This window comes from Haliaeetus albicilla, chromosome 2 (assembly GCF_947461875.1).
Source record: "Haliaeetus albicilla chromosome 2, bHalAlb1.1, whole genome shotgun sequence".
Classification (NCBI taxonomy): domain Eukaryota; kingdom Metazoa; phylum Chordata; class Aves; order Accipitriformes; family Accipitridae; genus Haliaeetus; species Haliaeetus albicilla.
This window is the reverse complement of record NC_091484.1, coordinates 34,470,989-34,494,323: the sequence shown is the minus strand read 5'-3', so window position 1 is coordinate 34,494,323 and position 23,335 is coordinate 34,470,989. Positions and strand designations below refer to the sequence as shown.

The 23,335-nt window shown below is 39.3% G+C and overlaps 1 protein-coding gene across 3 annotated transcripts; it reads right to left on the bottom strand.

Annotated features, from left to right (window-relative positions):
• Nucleotides 1-818: 818 nt before the first annotated feature.
• Nucleotides 819-23,199, bottom strand: TCAIM (T cell activation inhibitor, mitochondrial). 3 transcript variants are annotated; one of them, XM_069770588.1, is made up of 11 exons: nt 22,997-23,198; nt 20,568-20,643; nt 17,141-17,276; nt 16,434-16,587; nt 14,991-15,237; nt 13,297-13,419; nt 10,516-10,613; nt 7,834-7,925; nt 5,423-5,655; nt 4,678-4,809; nt 819-1,352 (listed from the first exon to the last, which is right to left on the bottom strand). In XM_069770588.1, exons 2-11 carry the CDS (start codon nt 20,594-20,596, stop codon nt 1,127-1,129), a joined length of 1,470 nt encoding a protein of 489 aa, XP_069626689.1. In that variant the 5' UTR covers nt 20,597-20,643; nt 22,997-23,198; the 3' UTR covers nt 819-1,126. The 3 variants fall into 3 exon arrangements, with proteins under 3 accessions (XP_069626689.1, XP_069626696.1, XP_069626705.1); XM_069770595.1 differs by lacking the exon at nt 22,997-23,198 and adding an exon at nt 22,435-22,453; XM_069770604.1 differs by lacking the exon at nt 819-1,352 and adding an exon at nt 3,497-4,163 and having other exon boundaries at nt 22,997-23,199.
• Nucleotides 23,200-23,335: the final 136 nt, after the last annotated feature.

Genomic DNA, 23,335 nt, shown 5'->3' with positions numbered 1-23,335 from the left:
GAACCACAACAATTTCCCTGCCTAATACAAATATAAATACAAGGCAAGTAAGCATTCAACAACTCTTTTTTTTTTTTGCCAGTTGTTATAGGTGAATTCAAGTCCAGAAACATGTTGGTTCTTCTCCAAGGGTATTTTGCAAAGTAGCAAACCAAACACAAAATGCATCTTGGCATGTATTACAATGAAAAAGTGTTGACATACATTCACACTTCAATTCATTTTTTTCAAGGAATAAAGTACCAGTAAAGATCCATGCATTTGCCTTACTGCAAACTCCTTGCTCTCACTGAGAAGTACTTACTCTTGTAGACAATCCCACACAAATCAACGCTTCCTTTTCCTCAGATGTCACATTAAACTACTCAGGTTTCAAGTGTTGTGAATGCAATTTGCAACCTGTTATAGTGTAGGTAAAGAGGATTGTCTGTATTTATGGAGCAAATGCCGGAAAACAAAAAGAGAACAACATCTCCTTTAAAGTAACTGCAGATAGTACAACTGGCATATTTTGAAATTTTAAGGCAACAATATTGGACCAGCATATGAAACTCTACTGTAGAGACCAAGTTAATGAACTGCTTTCTTCTGCAAAGTAGAAATACTCTGATGTTTTTTCCTTTGTCTTTTTTTTTTTTTTAAGCTCCGTAAGAGCTAGCAATATGAAATGCCAATACTGCCACCAGGTAACTCATGTACTCAACTTCTGCATTCAGTGAATCCCTTAAAATAACATGTAATGTCTGGTTTGAGTCGTACACTCTATTTAAGAAGATCTATCTGGCAATATCCATGTATATTAAAAATACACATGCACATTTTTGCAGACTTGCAATTTAATATATTTTTGTAATTCACTACAAAAATGCGGTTTCACAACTGCTACCATACACTGGGACTCCTACAGTAGTATGGAGAATGTACAGATATCTTTCCCAGAACTGGCAACACTGCGCATTGTGCAAATTGTCTAGGACTCCAATCCTTTTTGAGCAGCAGTTAGAAGAAAATTTGTGGGTTGAATACTGATATCAAAATACAGATTTAAATAATTTACTCTTAAAAACATTCATATTTATAGCCTCTTACAGAAAATAAACAATTCATCTGATTATCAGATATGTCCTCAGTTTTTCCAGTTCCAAGGTATACACAGGTCTCCATCCTGCAGCACAGAGTAGAAATGCGAAATGCAAAGGTGCATGCCTTGTAGGTATGGCAACGATTCTTCTAGCAGTCGCTTACAACAATCTATCATCTGTGCACTGGAAACACTGGGTTCTTTATACAGCCGATCCAAAGAAAATTTTTCAGTGGAAGTATCGATCAGCTCTTTTTCTGTAATCATCATCCTAGCAAATGAAGACAACACACAGTGACAAAATTAGAACTTAATTTCTTAAAAAAATCCTTGAAATAAGTATATTTGTAGGTTATATGCATGTAAACAGAGGGGCCACTTCATGCACAGCTATGGTACAGCTGAGATTTTTTGTGCAGGTCGATACCCATGTCCACCTCAGAGGCTAGACTGAATGAACATGCTTCCATGACTATGGGCAACAGCATGCCTATGCAGGGTCACATTCGATAGCCTGCACCATGACATTTTTTTGCCCACAAGGTAATGGGCAAAAAAACTAAAATAATCCCATGAGGCTGCATTTTTACTGTAAGGGATGGAAGTACTTAAATAACCTTGGAAGTGTAAGCTTTAAGAATAAAACCATGTTAGTAACTACTCTGTCTTCTTAACTAAGACCAGTACTCTGCAAGTCATCAAAACCAACAGATGACAGGTACAGTCACCTGATGCATATTAAATGTGTTAATAACTTACTAATTGCAGGAAGTATATGGAATATTGAATTCATAGCTTGCAGATGATTTTTTCCCTTCACCCCAGACAAAGAGTGGTAAGACACCACCTGACAAACTCCAGCTACTCTGAAATAATGTGTAGAATTAATTAAGAGTTACTGGAACTGTGGATCATCTGATGCAGACACAGTTCAGGCTCAGCAAGCCTTACTACCTCAGGCACTGTGTCACATTAACATAGCTATACTTCTTCCAGAGCCAGCTTGGTTACAGAAACAGCACCATTGCTGCCCTACAACACAGACCCTGCACTAAACAGGAGAGGAACTACAAAGCAGCAGCACATTTGCAGGGCCACTGGGATGTGAATCTGCCCAAGCTAAGCACGGACACACCTACTATTTGACTCAGGTAAAAACAGTACTGAGGGGCTCAACACCACTCTTTCCAGAGCTCCGTATGGGATCTGCATGTTCTTGCATGGCACTACACTGTGCTGGGGCACTCAGATTGCTCTACGAGAGCCCAGCCCAGCTCTGGCAGTCAGGGAGTTAACCTGGAGCAAGCCTGTCCTCTCTACTGGTTGTATCCACACCACACTCCTGAGCACATTCTCTATTACCTGAGTGCCAAGCTTTCCTGTTCTATGAAACCTCAGGCTCCCTTGAACAATATAAAGTTAGCTGCACATAGTAAGAACTGCAGGTTTATTTTTAGTCACTTCCACAACGAGGCTCACACCTCTATCACAATACAAAACTGATACTTTACAAACGCAAGGGAAGGAGAAGTAGATTCATACTAAATCCTCCATTACTAGAAGACTGACATTATCCACACAGATAAGACAATTTTCTAGAGCAGTAGCGTCTGAACTCCCCAGTGCACCAGGTCATACAGAATTCCAGCTATGCTACGCTGTTTACTGCATGTAAAACATTCATCTGCATGTTCAAAGTAAATCCAGTACATCTCAAAATATTTTCCTCTATCTCAGGGCCCCTTAACAACCACAGGAGGCTAAGGAAAATCAGAAGTACAGAATGGGTTCTTTTCAAAGCAGCATTATGTGGAAAAGGATTTTTCAGCTTCAATAAAAAGACAACTAAGGGGAAATATGACATAACCACAAAAAAACCAAAAACTTGAGGTGATAAATACAGAATGACTGTTTTATATTTTCTACAGCACAAGAGAATAACAGATGAAGTCATCAGGCCACGGGTCTATAAAACAAAGGACACCTCTTCCCTCCTTCATGTACACACACTACATGTAATTCAACTGTGCAATTTGCTGCCATGGGATATTTTGGAGCCACAAAGTGTAAATCATCCCCCAAAATAACTGGACAATTAAGAGGGGAAAAAAAGAAGATCTATTGAACACTCTTAACATGAGCTAATGTTTCCAGCTTCAAATATTTTTGAGTGCAGTCAGTCAAACTGAGAAGGAGCACAGAATAAAAAAAACCCCACGACATTTTTTGTCCCATTCATACAGCCTTTCTGTAAGCTAATAGATGATGGGGACAGACCTTCAATATTGACCCAGTACAGTTGTTCTTTACTGTTTTATACAAACCAGCACATTGTCCAACTCACAACAGAAGAGCTGAGATATTTAGTTTGGGTCTTACATGCTTACAACACAGCTGCTTATACTGACGGGGGCCCCTGGATAAGTGCCTTTATAATGTGGGGTAGTGTGAGTTTTTTTGGAGAGTGAGTTACACAGATGCAAATTGATACATTTGCTACAACATGCCTCTGAACCTCTACAGACAATACTTTCCCACCTGTCACATATGGACAGCTACATAGAGAGCTATTCAGCAGTTATAACTCATATGGCAAAAAAAAAATAAATCTAACTTCAAAGCTGGACTAAGGTTATAAAAAAATTCCAACAAACCTCCATGTTTTACCAAAGTCCACCTCCAAAATATGTTCTCCCAAGTAACCAGGTCTTAACAGAGCTAAAACCATAAAGCCTTCAGTAAGACTCATGCCTAAAATAACCTTCACAAAAAAATATCTGGATCTATACATCATGTATACACTCATGACAGTGTGATATTTCAACAATTCATTAAAAGCTTTCCCAAGCAGAAAAATAAACTTGCAGTAACAACCCATAAAAGGACAGTAACACCCAGTTACCTATCACAGTATTTTATTCAAAATCAAACCAGGATCTCTACCTTATGCTCTTAATCCTCAAAGACACATATAGCATAGAAGGTCAAGAAGAAAATGTACAGTTCTGATGGATATTACAAGTCATGGACTTAAGTATGGTACTGTGACTTACCACTGTCATCTCTCTCATCTCACTCGCATCTGTGAAAGAGTACCAAGGAGGTATTTCTCTCATCATTCTACCCCTATTTTTTTAAGTGCTAACTAGAAATAATAATTCTCTAGTTGGTCTCAGTTATTTTTAGTTTAGATTTTACTGTTTTTTTGTCACAATGTAAGTAACATTAATAGAAGTTTGTTGCTTTTCTTATTCAATAAAATGGTCTCTTCCTTAAAAAACCCCCATCTCTCCTTTGGGGAAGTAATTGTAAAAAGATTATGTAATTTTGTCCTGTAAGCAAAGATCTTTTATTTCTGAATAAAGTGCAACTGTTCCTACAAGGTGGAGGAGGGGTATTTTCTAACAACTGTGTTCACTGAACACTGAAATTTTTAACTTTGTAAAGCTGATGAGTAAAGTTCTATTTTATAAACAGAAGTTTTTTCCACCAAAAGAACATGAATACGTTCTTCAGAGTTCTCCTCCTCCTCCAAATAAAACATGACATGCAAAGATTTTCATGAGCTAAATGCATCAAGTCACAGGAATACTTACTCCTCCTTTCTTTTCAGATTCTCTCTTGCCTCCTGTGCTTTAGCAAAAATAAACCATTGAAGGGTTGCTGGATCACAGACCGTTGGGATTGTAAAGTGTCCAAATTCATGTAAGCTTGGTGCGTATCTGTCACTAATGAAACGATGGAAGCAAAAAACTAGGTATCTTTTTTTTAATGCTAGCATTTAGATGAATTACTTTCAGAATGAATTCTGAAGATAAAAGAACATCAATTAATCACAATCAGAATAATTGGTAAAAAATTAATCACGTTCAGATCATGAGAATAGAGAAGCATCATACATAAAGCTTTTTTAGAATTACATTTCAAAAGCAACTGTCAACAATACTCAAAAAATATAAACAGAAGCACCATCATACACCACTGAGTGTTGACCTGACAGCACGAAACCTTTGATTTAACCCAGCACAACACTGTAAGATAAAGACAGAACGGAGTCTAACTTGAATGAAATAAGCAGGATTTTCTTCAATCTCATTCCTTCTTAACCCATAAAAAGGCGCTTTAAACCTTTAGAAACAAAAAGACTTGGACATAATGAAAATCCAAGAAAATATTAGTTTTCTTCTTAGCGAGACCAATAATCAGTGTAACGAAACCCCCAAAAAACTAAAAAACAAAACAAAACAAAAAACCCGCCCAACCAAAACACTAAAAAACCCCAAAACAAAACAAAAAGAGTAAAAGCTCTAAAAGGAAGAAACCTTTCCTGCAAATACCTACCTTTCCAGAATCATTTGCAAGCCTCGCAGACTGCGAGGATGAAAAGGTAGTCTACTGTCACACAATTTATTATAGAAAGAGTCCAGAGTCTCGTAGTACTCTTCCAGAGTCAACAGGGGTTGCAGTTCTTCAATATATATTACTTGTATGCCTCCCAGAAGTTGGCTTATCCGATCTTCCAAGAACAGCAGCCTTTTTTGAAGTTTATAATAATTTGGCAATCTCTCAAAAATCTGTGCACACACACAAACATTTCCTATGTTACAAAGCATAAAACTTAAAGAAATGAAAAAAATAACAAGCAGCTATAAGAGAAGAGACACTTAACAATGCAAACATGGAACCCAAGGGGGAAAAAAATAATTGAATACCAAAAATCAGAAATACCAAGTATATATATTTTGGGGCAAGATATAATAGTAAGTATTTTCAGTATTTATACTATAAAGGCACCAAAAGGCTGTAACAAGATTGATGGATGTCCTCTTTTCCCTATATATCCAGAAATTAATAGTCCCAGATTAAAAAAAAAAGTAAGAAAATCTGACATCTACATAAAATGTTTATCACCACAGTTTGCCAGCCTAATTTATACCAATTCTCAAAAAAGAGAGGTCTCTGTTCCTGCAACTAGTTCTTTCCAAAGGTTTGGATGATAACCTAGCTCATCTTGAGTCTGAAGGGAGAGGAGAAAGGAGGAAGGTACCAGATCTCTAATTTACAAAACCTATACCAGAAAAGGTTAAAAAACAATCAGACTTGTGAGTTGAGACACAGAAGGTGTGATAGGGAGATGGCTGGAACAGGGCAACAAGTGAAAGAGGAAAGTCTGTAGTAATAGTCACTGCTTACCATCTACCCAGTTATTACTAGAACACGGTTTTCCATACAAAAAAGTACTGCTGCTGGAACAAGTCAAGGGAAATCAGAATAATCTCTTCAGAAATCCAAGACAGTAGTAGAATCAGAGCAGCTTTTGGCACAATAAAATCCATTGGTTCAGCATTTCCATTTATTATAGAGAAAAATGGCAAAAATCCTCTAAATACTGTGCCTCTGACCAAGCATTCTACAGCCTGACTTGGACACTACTCTACTGCTTCTTTTTTCTATGAGAAACAAAAGTACTAGCACTTAGGACTGCTTTCTAAAATGGGTTAGAACTGGGAAAAAAAATTCTGCTCTCTAAAAAAACAAGTGGCTAACCAATCTCATTAATATTTTCAGACTTTTTCTGTGCGTCACTTAACATAACCTTCAGTGCATTTTAAAATAAAAAGCCCCTGACTTCAGGTTTAAATACCTCTCCTCTGTCTTCCAAAGCAAATACCATCACCACAACCAACTCTACACATTGTTCCATTTGCACAAAGTATTCTTTCAGAAAACCCCTTGGCAAAAGCTAGAAAGAGGCAGCATTTCTCTTTTCAAGGAACTAAGTGGGTTTTTTAGTATTAATCAGAAGTACAGTTTTACTCCAATGACTATCAACACTTGCAAATCTGAGAGTAGAAAGTTTTGCGTTAAATTCTAGTTTCTCAGTTTAAGTTCTTTGTAAATCATTCACATTAACAAATCACATTTTGTATTCTGCCTCAGTGAAACATATGTAAGAGAAAGATTTGGATTGAGTGCTAAATTTTTGTATTGTTAACTGATTGGAATATAGAATATTATGATATTCCAGCTATATTCCCAACTATGAAATTCCACTGATATTTCCTTTATAAAGAAATCTTTTTCTGATAGAACTATCAATAACATTTCAGTAACCAAGATTCAAGAAAACTTCCTTAAGTGACATGCTGATATTGCTATATACTGTGTGGTTCTTTGCATATAATACTTTATCATTCAGGATGCCAGAAAGCTTGTCAACTCCAAACTTTACACAAACAGCAGCAGAATTTGCATAGTCACTAAATATAAATTTCTGCAACATCCACGTTATCTGCCTAAAAGAACAAAGTGGAGTGACAGGGTTGGTTAGCAGCCATTGACTGAAATGGCCACTTCACAACTAACTTTATGTTCCATTTTTACGAAAAAGCTGAACAAAATTCCTAAATTCTTCATGGGAATGAGCTCTTTATGGATATGCAATATTCTGCCAGTGCTCATTGCATAGACTGGAACACTGCATAACAAATTAGTTTTCTTTGTATCTAATCAGGGGTAGGACTGATTTGTTAGTGAAAGCAGCAGTAAAGATCTGACAAAGATTGTTGTTAGGAACAGTGTATCACAGGATTAAATTTAGAATGCAATGTACACAGTTATGCTAAATATAGCAGCTATGTGTTTGCTTTAAACTACTCATCAGTCATCTGCATCAATTAATATTTTGGTTATAGTTTGAAAAAGGATGTCATGAACAAGAGGCATTATCATTTACTTTGAAATCTTCTTACTTTGGTCCAGTGATGGTGAACATCCATGGTCCCCAGCATTATGTGGCCTGCTGCACTCATACCTGAACGGTCTGTAAATACCACCGTGCGTCCTAAAGGTCAAACAAAGCTCTTTACTAATCTGGGTTACTGCAATTATTCCCACAATTATTTTAGGCTGAACTATGCTACTAACGTCACAAGCAACACGCTTCTGCAGCACAAACACACACGAGTAGGTGTTTTCATTATTCTCAAAATTTGGAAGAGCGATTCTTGAAAACTCCAAGAATTTTTTTTCATACAAACCTTACCTAGCATTTGCCTTCTCCTTGTTTAAACTTGATAGATTTTTAGTTAACTGGACTTTTTTCTTACAAAGGCTACTTTTAAAATAGGAGAAAATCTCAGCAGACAGCATATTCAAAGAACCTGTACAAATCACGTATACAATAGGAAATATATGCTATATGCTTAAAGTATGTATCAGTAAGGTAAAGGTTGGTCAAAGAACTATTAGCACAGCCATTCAACACTACTTCCACAGAACTCTGCAACACACAAGCTGTGATAAACACTTTCACATTAGGTTTTTGCTCTTTTTTTAAAGAAATAGAGACAACATAAAAGGATAATACTAGGTTTACTTTTGGGGGGACAAATCAGTTTTGAGTCCAAGTATGGTTTTTTTAAGTACAAAGATCCTCCAGAATTCTTTGGGGTAAAAGCACAGGCAACTATTTATCAAAATAAGCTTCCACAAAAGTCTTCAGTGTGGTGTATTAAACTACAAGACAAGGCTTAAATAGAACCTCTCTCTCTCAGAAATGTTTTCCAAAATCCTTAAGAAACGGTGTATTGGGTTTGTGCAGCGGGGTTTTGGTAGTGGGGGAGGGGCTGCAGGGGCAGCTCCTGTGAGAAGCTGCTGGAAGCTTCCCCAGCTCCAAGTCGGACCTGCCTCTGGCCAAGGCCGAGCCCATCAGCGACAGTGGTAGTGCCTCTGGGATAAAATATTTAAGAAGGGAAACCTGCAGCAGAGAGGGAAGTGGGATGTGAGAGGAACCCCTGTGCAGACAGCAAGGTCAGTGAAGAAGGAGGGGAGGAGGAGTGGGGAAGGAGGGGATGCCCCTGCAGCCCGTGGTGGGACAGTGGGCTCTCCCCCCCCCAGCCAGTGGAGGGGAGCGGGGGAGCAGATGCCCACCCTGAAGATGGCCATGATCCATGGGAAAGTCTGCGCTGGAGCAGTCTGTGCCTGAAGAACAGCAGCCTGCAGGAAGGACCCACACTGGGTCAGTTCGTGAAGAACTGCAGCCTGTGGGAAGGACCCATGCTGGAGAAGTTCATGGAGGACTGTCTCCTGTGGGAGGGACCCTACGCTGGAGCAGGGGAAGAGTGAGGAGTCCTCCCCCTGAGGAGGAAGGAGCAGCAGAGACAACGTGTGATGAACTGACCCCAACCCCCATTCCCCACCACCCTGCACTGCTGGGGGGGAGGAGGGAGAGAAACTGGGAGACGAGTTGAGCTGGGAAGGAGGGAGGTGTGGGGGGGAAGGTGTTCTAAGGTTTGGTTTTACTTCTCATTGTCCTGTTTCGATTTGATTGGTAACAAATTAAATTGATTTTGTCATTTTTTTCCCCAAGTCGAGTCTGTTTTTTGCCCATGACCATAATTGGTGAGTGATCCCTCCATGTCCTTGTCTCAACCCACCAGCTCTCCTTTGTATTTTCTTCTCCTCATCCCACCGGGACCAGAGGGGGGAGTGAGTGAGCAGCTTCCTGGTGCTTTGTTACCAGCTCAGCTTAAACCACTACAGAGGGCAATGCTGACTTTAAGGCATCTAGTCCAACCTTGTACCCCAAGGCAAGACCAACTGTACCTGTATAACTACTGACAGGTACTTGTCCAGTATATTATTGAGGATCTTCAAAGATGGAGACTACAACAAGTTCACAAAACAGACTTCTCTAGCACTTTTAAGTCCTTGGTGTGCTTACATAAAGAAACTAATTTGAAACTTAATGCAATTTAGAACTACTATTTATTGTCCTATCCCCTCTGTTGTTTGACAAATGATTATGTTAACCCTCAAATGAAAGCCGCTCAAAACTGAGTATCTGCAGAAGGGCATAAAATGTGGAGTTACAATTAGAGCAAAGAGGTCAAACAGCTGTACGAGAAGAATGGTAGATCAGGTTTACAGAATATTTTAGTTTTTCCTGAGAAAATACAGACTTTAATACAGGTATTTTATGGAACATGCATAAGAGAAGACAATACGATTTTAAAGGTATTCTAGCAAGCCCTCCTTATACTGGCTCTTTAGAGAGCTACTCACATTTTTGGCTTAAATCTACCATGGGTAACATTCCATTGCTACCTCTACCCTTTCAGAGATTCAGTATGGATTTTTTACTTTCATTCTTAGTACTAAGTCTAGCACCTTCAACTCACTCAGTTTGCACCTATTAAGAAGTAAAACAGAAACCAAGTGTAGCAAATACACTATAAGGAAATGTCACTTTAAAAAATACCCAGTAGCTTAAAATGTAAGTTCTCACCAGCTTTTCAGTAGCCTGGCAGGTTTGTTTTTGCAGTTATCAAAAGCATTCATGAAAAGAGTGAGAGCTCCCTTCCCACAGAATACTCATGCTCATCTTTGAATCAATACTATATTAGGATATAAGAAACAAGCAACAGAAATACCTTTAACATTCTTTAATACTTCAGGTCTCTGCTGGACTAAGCGACCTAGACTGTGTAGTTGGCTGCAGCGGTGAGCAATACCCCAGCTTCTCTGCCACCTAAACGAAAATATAGTTGAAAGCATTTCATTCTCAACGTTATTAAAAAAAAAATCACAGAAGTTGAGATGCAGCTGAAAGCCTTATAACACAAACAACTCAAAATAGCACTCCAGCAGTAATAAAAGCAAAAGCCTACTGAAAAGATGTGTCATATGCTATTTGAACAGATAAAAGCCTAAATAAAATGTCAGTCTTTCTTAAAGTGAGTGCCAAAAAAAAAAAAAGGAATAAAACCAGATATAGGAAAAATAAATGTAAAACCTAGTAGACAGAACAGAACTTGCAAATCTCTCCCCAAATAAGGAGGTTAGTAAGTAAATCGCAAGACAACCCAGTATTTTGTTCAGTCATGTGGCACGCAGTTTCTGTCTGTACACTGCGTAATGTTTGTCTAGAGGAGCAAATACTGTATATAAGGACATTGCCTTTTTTTTTTTTCCCCTTTTTCTCCTTTGAGTTCCGAGCCCAAAACATTACTATGATTCCAGTGGTAAGTTGCTATATATATTCATATTTCACAGTGGAATAATTTTTGTTAAACCATACAGGAGCCAGGTGTTAGTTACACCAGTGACTTTAATATACATAGTTTTGACACCTCTTCCATCACAGACAGATCAGACAAACTCCTGACTAAATTTCTAAAAGCATTTAAACTGTAAATTGTCCCAGTGTATTGAAAAATTGCATCATTTTACCAACTTCTAGCTCATCTAAAACTGCCTCAAAATGGGAAGTTACCCTTCCCTCATTGTACTGGGTCTCTCTGGGATGGCGTTATTTTTCCTCACAGCACCCCTGTGTTTTGTATTTTTTACTAAAACAGCGTTGAAGACACACCACTGTTTTGGCTATTGTGCAGTGCTGGCACAGCGTCCAGGTTTTTGCTTTTTCTTCCCACTCTGCCCCCCTCGATCAGCGAGTAAGCTGGGGTGGGCAAGAAGCTGGGAGGGGACACAGTCAGAACAGGTGACTCCAACTCACCAAGGAATATTCCAGACCATATGATGTCATGGTCATCAATAAATGCTCAGGGAAAGGAGGAGGAAAGGGAGACCCTCATAGTTATGGCATTTGTCTCCCCAAGCAAGCATTACACATGCTGAGGTCCTGCTTTCCAGAAGGGGCTAAACACCTGCCTGCTGATGGGGAGTAGAGGATGAATTCCTCCTTCTGCTTTGCTTGAACGCACAGCTTTGCTTCACTTCACCTATTGAACTTCTAACTTGATCCATGAGTTTTCTTGCTTTTGCTCTTCCTATTCTCTTCCTCCCATATCACTGGGGGTGCGTGAGCGAGCAGCTGTGTGGGTACTTAGCTGCTAGCTGGGGTCAACCCACATCATCTCATTTAGGGAAACCTAACTGGCAAAACCCCACTCTTTGGGAAGCAGAGAATAGGTACTATGCCACAGCACTTATGAGGCAATTCAATCTATTCTAATGCAAGTCATTCTAATAACTATTTACTGTTACCTAGCAGTATCAATTTGCTTTCAGTAGCACCAGACAGGAATGTAAAAAGGTGGCTTATAGATCCTACCTTCTCTTCAACTGTCCTAAACTTAGCAATGGAATAAAGCCAATGACCCTGTTATTTTTTCAAACCTCTGTGAACACTAGCATTAGGCTGCAGGATCACAAGCAGTAGTTTCTGATTAAGATACTTGCTTGTCAGATTTCTGACACTCACATTCTTTTCTGAATTATGACAATATAACTCTTGGAAGGTTAGTAACTCCTCATGAAATGCAATAGTTTTAGTGTATTTTAAAACAACAAACTACAAGAAAATTAAATAAAAGCCATGAATAAAACCAAACTTACGCATGTAATACTGAAGACTGTTTCAGAAACTTACCCCCCCCCCCCCCCCCCCAGCACAGTTGCAGAGGATTAGAAATTATGTTCAAAAAACATGGTATCAGTTTAAAGGAAGCCGGGGTCTTTTACAGAGTGAAAGGAACAAAAGCATGACTTCAGAAGCTCCAACTCTCTCTTTCCTGGTTAAAAGAAGAACTGAACAGACTAGCCCTTGAAATAATCCCCGAAGTTTATTTTTCCATTGTTGAATACTCTCACTGCCATTTCCCATCCTGAATATCCCACTTCAGAATGTCCTCATTCAAAAGCACAAAATTTAAAAAAGAATCATAAATTATTTTCTGGAAAATATTCTGACGAATCAAGATTACCAACTGTACTCAGTCCCTTCAAGCAAACAAATATCCTTCTCCTCTGGAGTATGGGAAATGAGACAGTAGAAAAAACAACATTTTTATTAAGCCTTCACAGGATGTCATCATGTACCATGCGCAAAGTTGCATTTCATTGCCAATCCAGTTATCTTTGTAGACATTCACCTGAATTCAAGAACAATTTTATCCAGCAAAACACCCGAACTAATGCATACACACATGTCCCATTTCAAGTGCTTATATGTTTGCCTCAACTGGAGCCTATGTTATCAGTTACAAATACTAGGTCTTTTTAAGCAAATTGTAACAGCAAACTTTTGCCCCAATAGAATTCTTCTAGAAAAATAGTGCAATAACACTTTTACACATGTGAAACATAGCTGTTTTGCTGGAATAAACCTTTAAAGCTCATGGTGTAGTATTACACAACACTTCCTTGCTTTGACTGTCTTAATGCTAAGTCCAACTGATCTAATTTATTACCTGATATCTGAGAGCTCGAGTTGATGAGAGAGTTCAAATTTTAAACGTTCTAGTTCTTTTCTAAGTGGCAAACTCTTTTTCAGCTTTTTTACTGCACTTGCTTCATTACCATCTAGCCAGGATCTGAAAGAAGAGGAGAAAAAAACCCCAACAGTAGAGGCATGATGTATTATTATCTTTCAAGTAAACAGTACAGCTAACTGAATTCTTACTGTTAACATTAATGTTTTATGTCAAATTACCAGGTAAAGGCATTTTTTAAAAGTAGAGGACAGAAACTGAAATTGCTAAATGCAAGATATTGACAAAGGAAAATCTGGCACTTAATGTCTTTGAGAGGGACTAGGGAATCAAATCAAGCCAAAAGACACTGGCAGTGTTACAACTGTAAGACTTAGAGGTGTGAAAGGTATAGAGCAGCAGATCAGTGTGATTTTGGGGGGCAGCTTCAGAGAACGTAGTGCTTTAGTAAAAGAAGTTCCCATACATATGCCTTTAAAAAATAACAAAAACCAAACCACCAAACTCATCATAGTAGACTGTCAAATAAGGGAGGTGGTACCAAAGGGCTAAGTTAGGTAACTCTTACAGAGCTGGAATGAACAGAGATTAAGCAGGTCAAAGTTTCACAGTTCTTTTGTCAATAATCAGGCAAACATAACTCATGGAGTACATCTAAAATTTTCAATAAACAGGATCACTCTATTTCTAGGAAAAAGCTACTCTAAGAGGTTTAGCCTTTGTTCATGGCATAAACTTATTTTCATACTCTTTTTTTTTGCAAACAAGTACTTCCATTCTTATACTGTATTCTAAGCAAAACAATTCGAAGTCAGAAGCAAAAAGAGAGGCCCATTGCCAAACAGCTAGGTATTAAAACCAGACTGTTAATATGTAACTGTTCATGGCACTTCTTGTAAATGTGTAAAAATAAGTAAAAATATTCTCTAGTATGTTAAATCTCAGTTAAGCGTTTTACAGTAGCATATAGTATAGTAGTTTTATTTGAGAGGTGCTAGGCAGGATGAGGGGTATTCTTTGCCCCAAAGATACCACTACAGCTCTGCGTTTATTTCAAATGGCACCTAATCCTCATTGTTACAAAAAAAATTTTTCAAGGCAGTATTTTACACCCTTCCCCAAAATGAGCACATACAGATTTCATAAACAACCAACTTCTTATACACAACATGCTGCATTTAATGCAAGTACAGTGTTTATAATTGCGTCAATTTAAGTATTAGGGTTGGTATGTTGAACAACAAATCAGAGGCACAACACTAAGACATCTGGCAAATTAAAACATTCTAACCTTAGTTTTCATGTATTATCTCCCACCCCCAACAGAATGTGATAGTGAAATATTAACAATAAAGTTAATAGTTTTGTGTTACAGAAGTCCTGTAAGAGGTAAGGAGCTATCTGGAGCAAGAAAAACTAGATCAACCAAAACTAGATTGACCAAATGTGAATGCTGGGCAAAGAGACAAGAATGCCTCAGCTTAGCTGGCACTATAGTTATCCCAGGAGGTCATTTGAAATCTCTTCAATTATAAAAAGCATGACAGAATTACATGTCGGACAATAAAGCTTTGTATTGTTCAGAATGTTTATTGATTGCCTTTCAAAAACTCAGCATTAGAATAAGACCAATTTAGGTTACAAAACACCAGTTAAATAAAAGCCTTACATACATTAAAGTTGTTTCCACTCTCTGGGCTTGTTCTAGTTCCTCCTCAGGATCCTTGAATCCAGTAAATGAATAGTAAGTCTTATCCCATTTGATAGGTCTGTTCACTGCGCTTTTTGCTTCCTTGTGGGTCTGAGAGTTCACATTCAAACTCTGAATATGCTCCGTAGATAAACTGCAGGAGTTGAGAATATCTAATACTGTGCTCAGGAGATCCCTAGTATGTAATGTAAAACTGACTGCTCGAAACCCTATAAAATACAAGTCCCACACAATTAGTATTATTTAATCAAAATTATTTAAAATGCATTTACATTTCTCTCATCTTACAAGAACCCAAACAAGGCGTACCTAGCTGGAAATTATTATGATATTGTAATTTCAACACTCACTACAAAATTCACGTGCAGTTTAACTTTTAAAACTGTTATGCGTCCAAAAATGTAAACAGAGCTGTTTTAAATATCTGAATCATTGGACAAACTGGAAACCTACCTACAGATGCAGTGTAACCGAAAAAAGGATGCTTTTGCTTTAGCAGTAGCAGTTTTGTCCAACGCCTCTAAAGAATTCACATCATTACTGATCATCACGTTGGATATAATTTACTGTAGAAATGCAGTACTACAACAGCTCTTCACAGGCGATGAACAGAACAAACCATTACACTTGCACACCACCTAAAACTAAGTCCCATCACTTAGCTATTGGGCCTAACTGCCCCATTAGAAACCAAGCAAGTATTAGACTCAACAGCAGAACACAGCTGCCAGTTCAACTGTTATTTTAAGTAGACTGGACATAATGCTACTATTTTCTTGAAAAACAGTATGATTTTGTTTTCTAGCACTAGGGTCCCTCACAATTTTCTCAAGTGTTTTGACTAGCAGGATATAGAACATAAAACTCATCTGTTAGATAAGGCATATTGGTACACCAGAGACAAATACGTAGAATAAAATTAATCAAACCAAATATTCCAAACTTGGCAATATTTTCTGTAGTCTCAAGGCTAAGAGACAATGCGGTAAATTGCAGTTCCAGATATTGTATGACTTCTGCTTCCAGACTAAATTCCTACTAATCCTACAATCACCCTGACATTGTGTACTGCACATTATCTGCAATGAAAACAAGGACCCAACTGTTGTTCCAGTTAAACATGACAACAGTATTAAAAGCAGAAAAATTATCATTTATATCAACCTATGTTTTTTACTGCCTCATACTGTAACTTGACCTCAACTTTGTTATTTCTCATTCTTTCAATACTTTTTAAGGCTTAAGATGTTTAATTACTTGGGAAGGTCCTGTCTGACCTAATACATATTTTCATGGATTGAGAGGATTTTATTCAGTTGAAAAGTCATTATGACGGCACAAGGCCAAGTAATGGTCTGAAAGAATTTAAATACAGGAAGATACATTCTGCACAATATAAAAGCACCTGAAGCACTGAAGGATTCTTGAACATTAGAAGAGTTTGGTTCTCTTTCTCTTACATAAAAAGTAAGCTGAGTTGGCTTAAAGGAGCGAAATCCTGGTTTCTGTAGATTCTCCAAGTAGCCATTTAACCTCTTCAGAGAGTTTTCATTTACTTCCTGTTTAAAAAAGAAAAAAACCCCAAACATTACAGATTATTAATTTGGCCATTTTTCATCTAAACCTTTTGAATCTTACATCCAGAATTAGTTTTTACAAACTGCTGGCTGCTCTTAACGAGTAGTGATATAGTTCATATTCTCAGTGTAAATGAATAATTATCTTGCATGAATAAATTCTATGATGTACATACTTGTACATTCCTGTACGTTCCAAAACACCACTTTTAAGGCTTTCAAGCTTAAAGAAATCCATTCATTCAAATATAATGCACAGCATTTCAATGTGATAAAGCAAGTAATATGTATTATAAATTAGTCTGGAAGGATTCAGTATTTTCTTTTTAACAATTAAACAGAAAATATGACTAATAAATAATGGATGTTTAAGAGACCTATCCTTGTTAAAAATAAAGAAAGTGTGTATTTTTGTCCTCTGGTAACAACCATATTCAATTCTAATACTACTTTTTTTAACGTGACAGCAGGAAAACTAGAAAATTTCCATCCTTGATATAGGACACACAAAGAAAGCATACTAAAAGATTTTTACCCTCTCTTTGGGATGCTGGCCAAAGAAATCCGGATGCACAGCAAAATAGAAAGGTCTGAGAGCATTGATGGCATCAGCTCCTGACAAAGTTCTTGACTGAAGAATGCACTGTAGCAGTATCTTCTCCAGACATAACCTAATAAAGTAATAAAATGTTTATGTATGATGCAACCAATCAAGTGACAAACTGATATAAATTACTTTAGAATGTGACAGAATGGAGTAAACATTCACAGTTGCAAGTATAACCATTTAGAAGTCCGAGTTTTGGATTTTTCCCCTTGACGCTCACAGAGCTGTATTTATACAGAGCAAATCCAACAGGTTCGAGAGATGGTGGACGCTAACAGCTGATTAAAGACATGTAAGTAAGTACAATAACTTTTCCCTCTACTTTCTCAAAGCAGGCTCAAATAAAAATTCCCCACTCAAGTAGTTCGAACGATGAAGACTGGCTTTAGTGGTATTTTTTTTGTAGCTATTGCTGAAGCTGCTCTTAAAAGCCAATTCTTACATACTTTTTGAACCTTCAAGTTAAAAAGCCAAACCCACTATTTTTCAAGCAGTGCCAAAAGAATAGTAAATTTTACCCAGGAATAGTAATCACTGTTCAATCAAATGAAGCTCTGCATTAGTCTCTGAGGTCCACATACTTGTGTCCATTTAAAAAAAACCAAACCAACAACCTACTTTCCCAAACATACTCTTTTATAGAAGGCATCAAGTAAAAAAACAGTACGTTTTTGCCCTTTGATCTTCACTGAAATAGAAGAAAACAAGGACTAAAAGAAATTTCAGTGGTGGAAAAGAAGATTGTTTCACCTAAGATCAGAAGGAAAAGTTAAGTTGAAGAAGTTCTAGGAAGTTCAGAAAGTACAAAAGATTGAATACCTCCAATTACACATAAATTAAACTACAGTTCTGCAATGAGCACACTTGTGTAACAGAAGACTGAAATGGAAGGAAAAACAAGTTCTGAATTAAAGACCACCATAATTTCCTGCCATAGCTCAAAGCTGATATTCAGGTTAGCAAACTGATTACCAAGAGACAGTATATATAAAAGCAGCAAGAAAATGTGAATTGGTAAATATTTAATAATAGATTTCTCCTTCAGCTGGTTTCACAGGCTAACAAATTCAATGGGCCAACCATTTTCTCTGTGATTAATGTTCATTTTAGTTAGCAACTCAGAAGGGTAGGGATTCTGCTCTGTTAAGCAATATAATGCTGTTTCACTCCTCACAGTATCATTCAAACTGTGAGCCCCAAATAAGAAAATATATGGCAGATTGAGGCAAAGCTGCTTCCAATTCACTAATAACTTTATTAATAATAGTGAGCAAGACTGTGTTACAAAGCTATTTGTTCAGCACCCTAGACCAAATAATTGCCCTGGACACAGAAACATGTGACACTATTTCCTGGATGCTTTCATTAATTACAAAGGAAAAAAAAAATCCCCAAATTTCTGCTCAGACAATAAGCAATATTTTTCATTTTAGCAAATGGTAGAGTAAATGATGACAACTGAGTTGTCAAGCAGACGCAATGACCCTTACTTTACCTTTTTTCCTGTCAACCTTTCCAGCTCTTCAATTAGAAACATGAAAGCAGTTAAAGCTAATGCATTCTGCCTAAGAGGTGGGCAAATATTTAATTAGTAGGTCTTAAAAGTCAGCTTGCTGAAAACAGGATAAGTTTTCATAGAAAAGTGCGATGGAAGACTTGCAATGGAAGATGACTGATGAAATTTCAAACCATTATAACTAAAAACAATTTTCATGTGCATTACTTAAATGGAGGATTAAAAAAACCAAACCATAAAATGTATTACTGGCAAACACTTCTACCTCCTTGCTGGCTGCACCTCAGAAAGACTCTGAAGACTACTTATCACTATAGCCCATGATCCTACTCAAAATAGCAGGAAACGGTGAAGTACCACAGCAATATCATGTTTTGATGGAGAGCAAAAGCTCTCAATGACAAGAACATGCCAGAGTTGCTCAGTGACACGTGAAAAGACCCTCTACCTGACCTGGTAAGAAAGGAAGGAAAGCACACTGAATAAAAGTCCACTTGGTCATATGGCATACCATTTTGGATCTAGAAACACCAAAATAATTGTCTTGCTGAGAAAAAAAAATAGCAGAAATTTTCTTCCCCCCCCCCCCTTTTTTTTAGCAAGTGGACACAAAGCAGTGAAAAAGAAAAAAATTCTTTCCAACAAAGGAAAAAAAAAAGTAAATTAATCAGCTACCTATCTGATAGCAGTTTTGACAAACAGCCTTGCAAGAAACCCACATCCTTCTGGACCCAGCTGCTAGGAGGAAGTAAGGAGCGCAATTCTCTCTTCCCCTTATTCGTACACCATTTCCCACATACACTCTTGAGCTACATTATTGCATGCCGTTTCCAGTAGTTAGGAGAAAAAGTTCCAACATACCTGGAAACTATTAAGCATACTTCCAAGTTTATTAATCATAAACTTCCATCTGGTATTCTACAAGAAAAACGGCCAAGTATGGTTAACTTTAGTTCCCTTGTTTTGTATCTAAACAACACTGTCATGCTAGTAGGAAGGCTGAGGATTCCAGCCAAAAGTCTATTTTGAACTTGCTTAAAAGAGAAATGCTCAAAGGCCAAAATTAGTCTGCGTGACAGAAGGAAGAATTCATTCACTGAAGGTGAAAGACAGAACTCTGAGGCATCCTTCAAGTGACAAAATAAATGAATTAAAATGAATTTAGAGAGAGAAAATGCAAGAAAGATGCTTATGGCTTCACTCACAAGGAGCAAGGATTGTTCCAAGAGCTTCATTCAGATTTGAAGAGCAGAGAAAGGCTTCGTGTTAAAATCAAGGTCATAACCACTTTGAGGGCAGCCGTCTCCACTTCATGAAAGATAGGAAACACAATCTCCACTAGAACACATTATGCAACAGTACTCTAGGACCGATTTAATTTATTGATTAAATAATTCCCTTCAGCTTTCTTTTTCTTCAGATGTCTCTGAAGTTTAACTTTTTGGCTTATAGCTTTGACACTGAAAAGCTTTGTTAAATTAAGCTCATTATTACAGATATATTCACTCATTTTGAAACACTGAGCTTTAATAACTCAATAATGCAGTAATATATTGGACATAATATTCAGATTTAGACTACCACTTTCTCATAATTAAGTTATTTTAAAACCCTTGTTTTGTTGAGAGCTTTTTTTTAGTGTCTCACTCGAGGACAGGCATATGGCTTTTGGGGATTTTCAACTGTGGATGCTTTGTTGAAAGCTTCAAGCTGTAAAGATGAGAAAGCCAAAGAAATAAGTATTAAACAAAAAAACTGAACCAGTTTTACATATATGCAAGTCATAAGCAAACACTTAAACACACGCTAAAGGTAAATAAGGTCAGCAACATGCCATACCTTCGCACGGCTCTCAAGCAGCAAAACATTTCAGCAACTCAATGGTCAAGCCAACTTTCAGCCATCCACTAACTCACTTAAAAAAAGAAAAAAAAATCCTGTTTAGTAAGGGACACAAGCATTTTCCCCTGTTACTTATCAGTGCATTCTCTAAATCCTAGGTGATAACTTTTAAAGTCACAACTGTAATATAAAACTGAGAAATCCACATAAAACCTAAAGCTTTGCACAAGAATGTTTTCAGTTTCCTCCACTAACAGTGAGTCTTACAAACATTAATAGTTGTTATCATATTTTGATTTGAAGATGAATAAAGATATTAGGAAAAAAAAACTTAAAAAATTATTTATTGAAAATGTTTCCCGCTCTTCCCCATGTTCAGTTTTTGTCTCGAAGTATAGAAACAAAACAACAGAAGCTTTCTTTAAGCATTAACACATACCAGCTCATGGAATTCCACGTAAATTTTTACTCTGCTATGTCGAAAACTTTCAAACATATGATAGTACTTTAAAATTTATGTGCCAACTATTTTATGCGAGCACGATATAAAACCAAAGGGAAAGACACTGTTGTACAACAGTGCCTGGAAATCTTTTATCAAAAGTTTGCGGGCATTCATAAAACTAAATTAGCAATTTTTATCAGTAACTTCTGCACTATGCAACTGTAATTGAGAGTTTTCCAACAGGAGATAAACCACTTAGCACATCAGAGTGCAAACGTATACCTAATTATTTGGGATTATGAGGGAAGGTCCCTATTCCTCATATGTTTTCATGCACTTTTTTTAAAAATACATTTTTCTTTGCACTTTTCAAAATAACATGTTCCCACTAAGTATGCCATTTTAAAGCACCTGGGATGAGCACTTATCAGAGAAATACCATCGCTGTTCCAATACAGCATGATAGTTCCTATGACTATTTTGCAAAACACTGGAAGTTTTAGAAGTGCACCTTACTAATACAAATATACTTAACTAAGAACCTAACTTGTTTACCAAGTATTTCACTAGAGGTGAATAGGGTGAGAAAAAGATATGCTGAGCTAAAATATCCCCAAAATACTTTATAATTCTTGTCTTCTGATTTTCAACTGGGTGAGCAAGACAGTAGTAATTTCGTTTTTAGCGTCCCTAACAACAATCCTAATCATAAACTATCTTAAATACATTAACAAGCTCTCTGGCAATAAAACAGTTTTCTCTCTCTGTAATTCTAGCTACAGGGATTTGGACAGAGGATGGAAAAACCCAACAGTCTCACTAATCTGTGGTGACACTTTATATAACCAGACAAAAGCATCATTGTTTCTTGTTTTAAAAGGTCTACTAACCTCTTAGAAATTGTTACATTGCTTAGTTAAAAAATAAGATCTCCTGGTTTTAAGTTTCACCTGCACCCCACCTCAAAGACACGCTTGCTAACACAAAACAAAATATTAATTACATTGCAGTCATTTTGCAAAAGCCTTTGGAAACATGACATTGCATGCTGCTACCTCACCACTCGAGCCGAGACTATTATCTATTTCAGGTGTTTACCTCCGCTCGACCCCTAAGGTAGTACGCAGAAAGCAGAATGAAAACAAACAAGATGACAATGCCCAGAAAACAAACCTGGGTGAAACCGGTTCGCTCACGGCTGGAAAGAAAACGAGCTCCAGTGACCCAGCCACTTACAGTTTTAACGATTTAGAGCAGACCCCTGAGAGAATTCACTTCAAAAGTCACTACAGGTAAGTAAGGTCTCTCCCGCAGCTCCGCAGCGGCACAGCCGCTCGTGATGTGTGTCACGGCCCCCCCTCACTCCCCCCGCCATTAAAAAGGCGCGGAATAACGGGCAACCCCGCCCGCCGGCAGCACCTCTCGGGCACGTCGATGCTGACCCTGCGCCTCGGGACTCGGCTACCGGAGAACGACGGCGCCCCGGCGGCGACGGGCGCTCGGATGAGCTGGCGCCTGCCCCGCCGCCTCGCCAAGGCGGCCTACGGAGACTCCGCCACCGGAGCAGCCGAGCGAGGCGGCCCCGCCGGACACCTGCCGGGCCCGCCCCGCCGCCGCCGCCGCCGCGGACGGCCGCCCCGCCCGTGCCCGCGCGCACGGAGCCGCCGCCGCCGCGCGCGCTCCGTCGCGGGCAGGCTCCGCCAGAGCGGCGGCGGGCAGCTGCCCCTCGCCCGGCCCCCGGCCCGCCGGCGGCGGGAGCGGCAGAGCCCGGCCCGGTTTCAGCGCAGAACACCCGCTCCCCCCCCGCCGCTACCACCTCTCTACGCCCGGGCTCGGCCTCGCACCGTCCTCCGACGCTGGCGAGGGCCGAGCCGCCCCCCCGCGCAGGAGAGGAGCGGCGGGGTCGCGCCGCCGCCTCCTCCTCCTCAACGTGTCCCCCAGTCGCGGAGGAGCCCGACACCCCCGGCCCGGCCCCGCTTACCACCACGGCCGGACGGCGCCCGCCGGGGCTCAGTCCCCATCGCCTGGCGCAGCCACCCCCGCCGACAGCCCCAGAGACGGCGGGAGGGGGGATTCCCGCCGGGGGCGGGGCCGGGGGCGGCGGGGACAGCGCGCGCCTGCGCTCCCGGCCCCGCCGGTTTCTCCGCGAGCTGCCGCTCCGCCGCTGCCTCCCCGCGCCCCGCCCCCGGCGCTCACGTGGCGGCCGCGCGCCTCCCCCCCCGCGCAGGCGCAGTCGGCCGCCGCCCGCAGGCCGTTCCTCGGGGCCGCGGGCGGACGCCCCCCCCCCCCCCCCCCCCCGGGGCGCTCCGGAGCGGGGTGG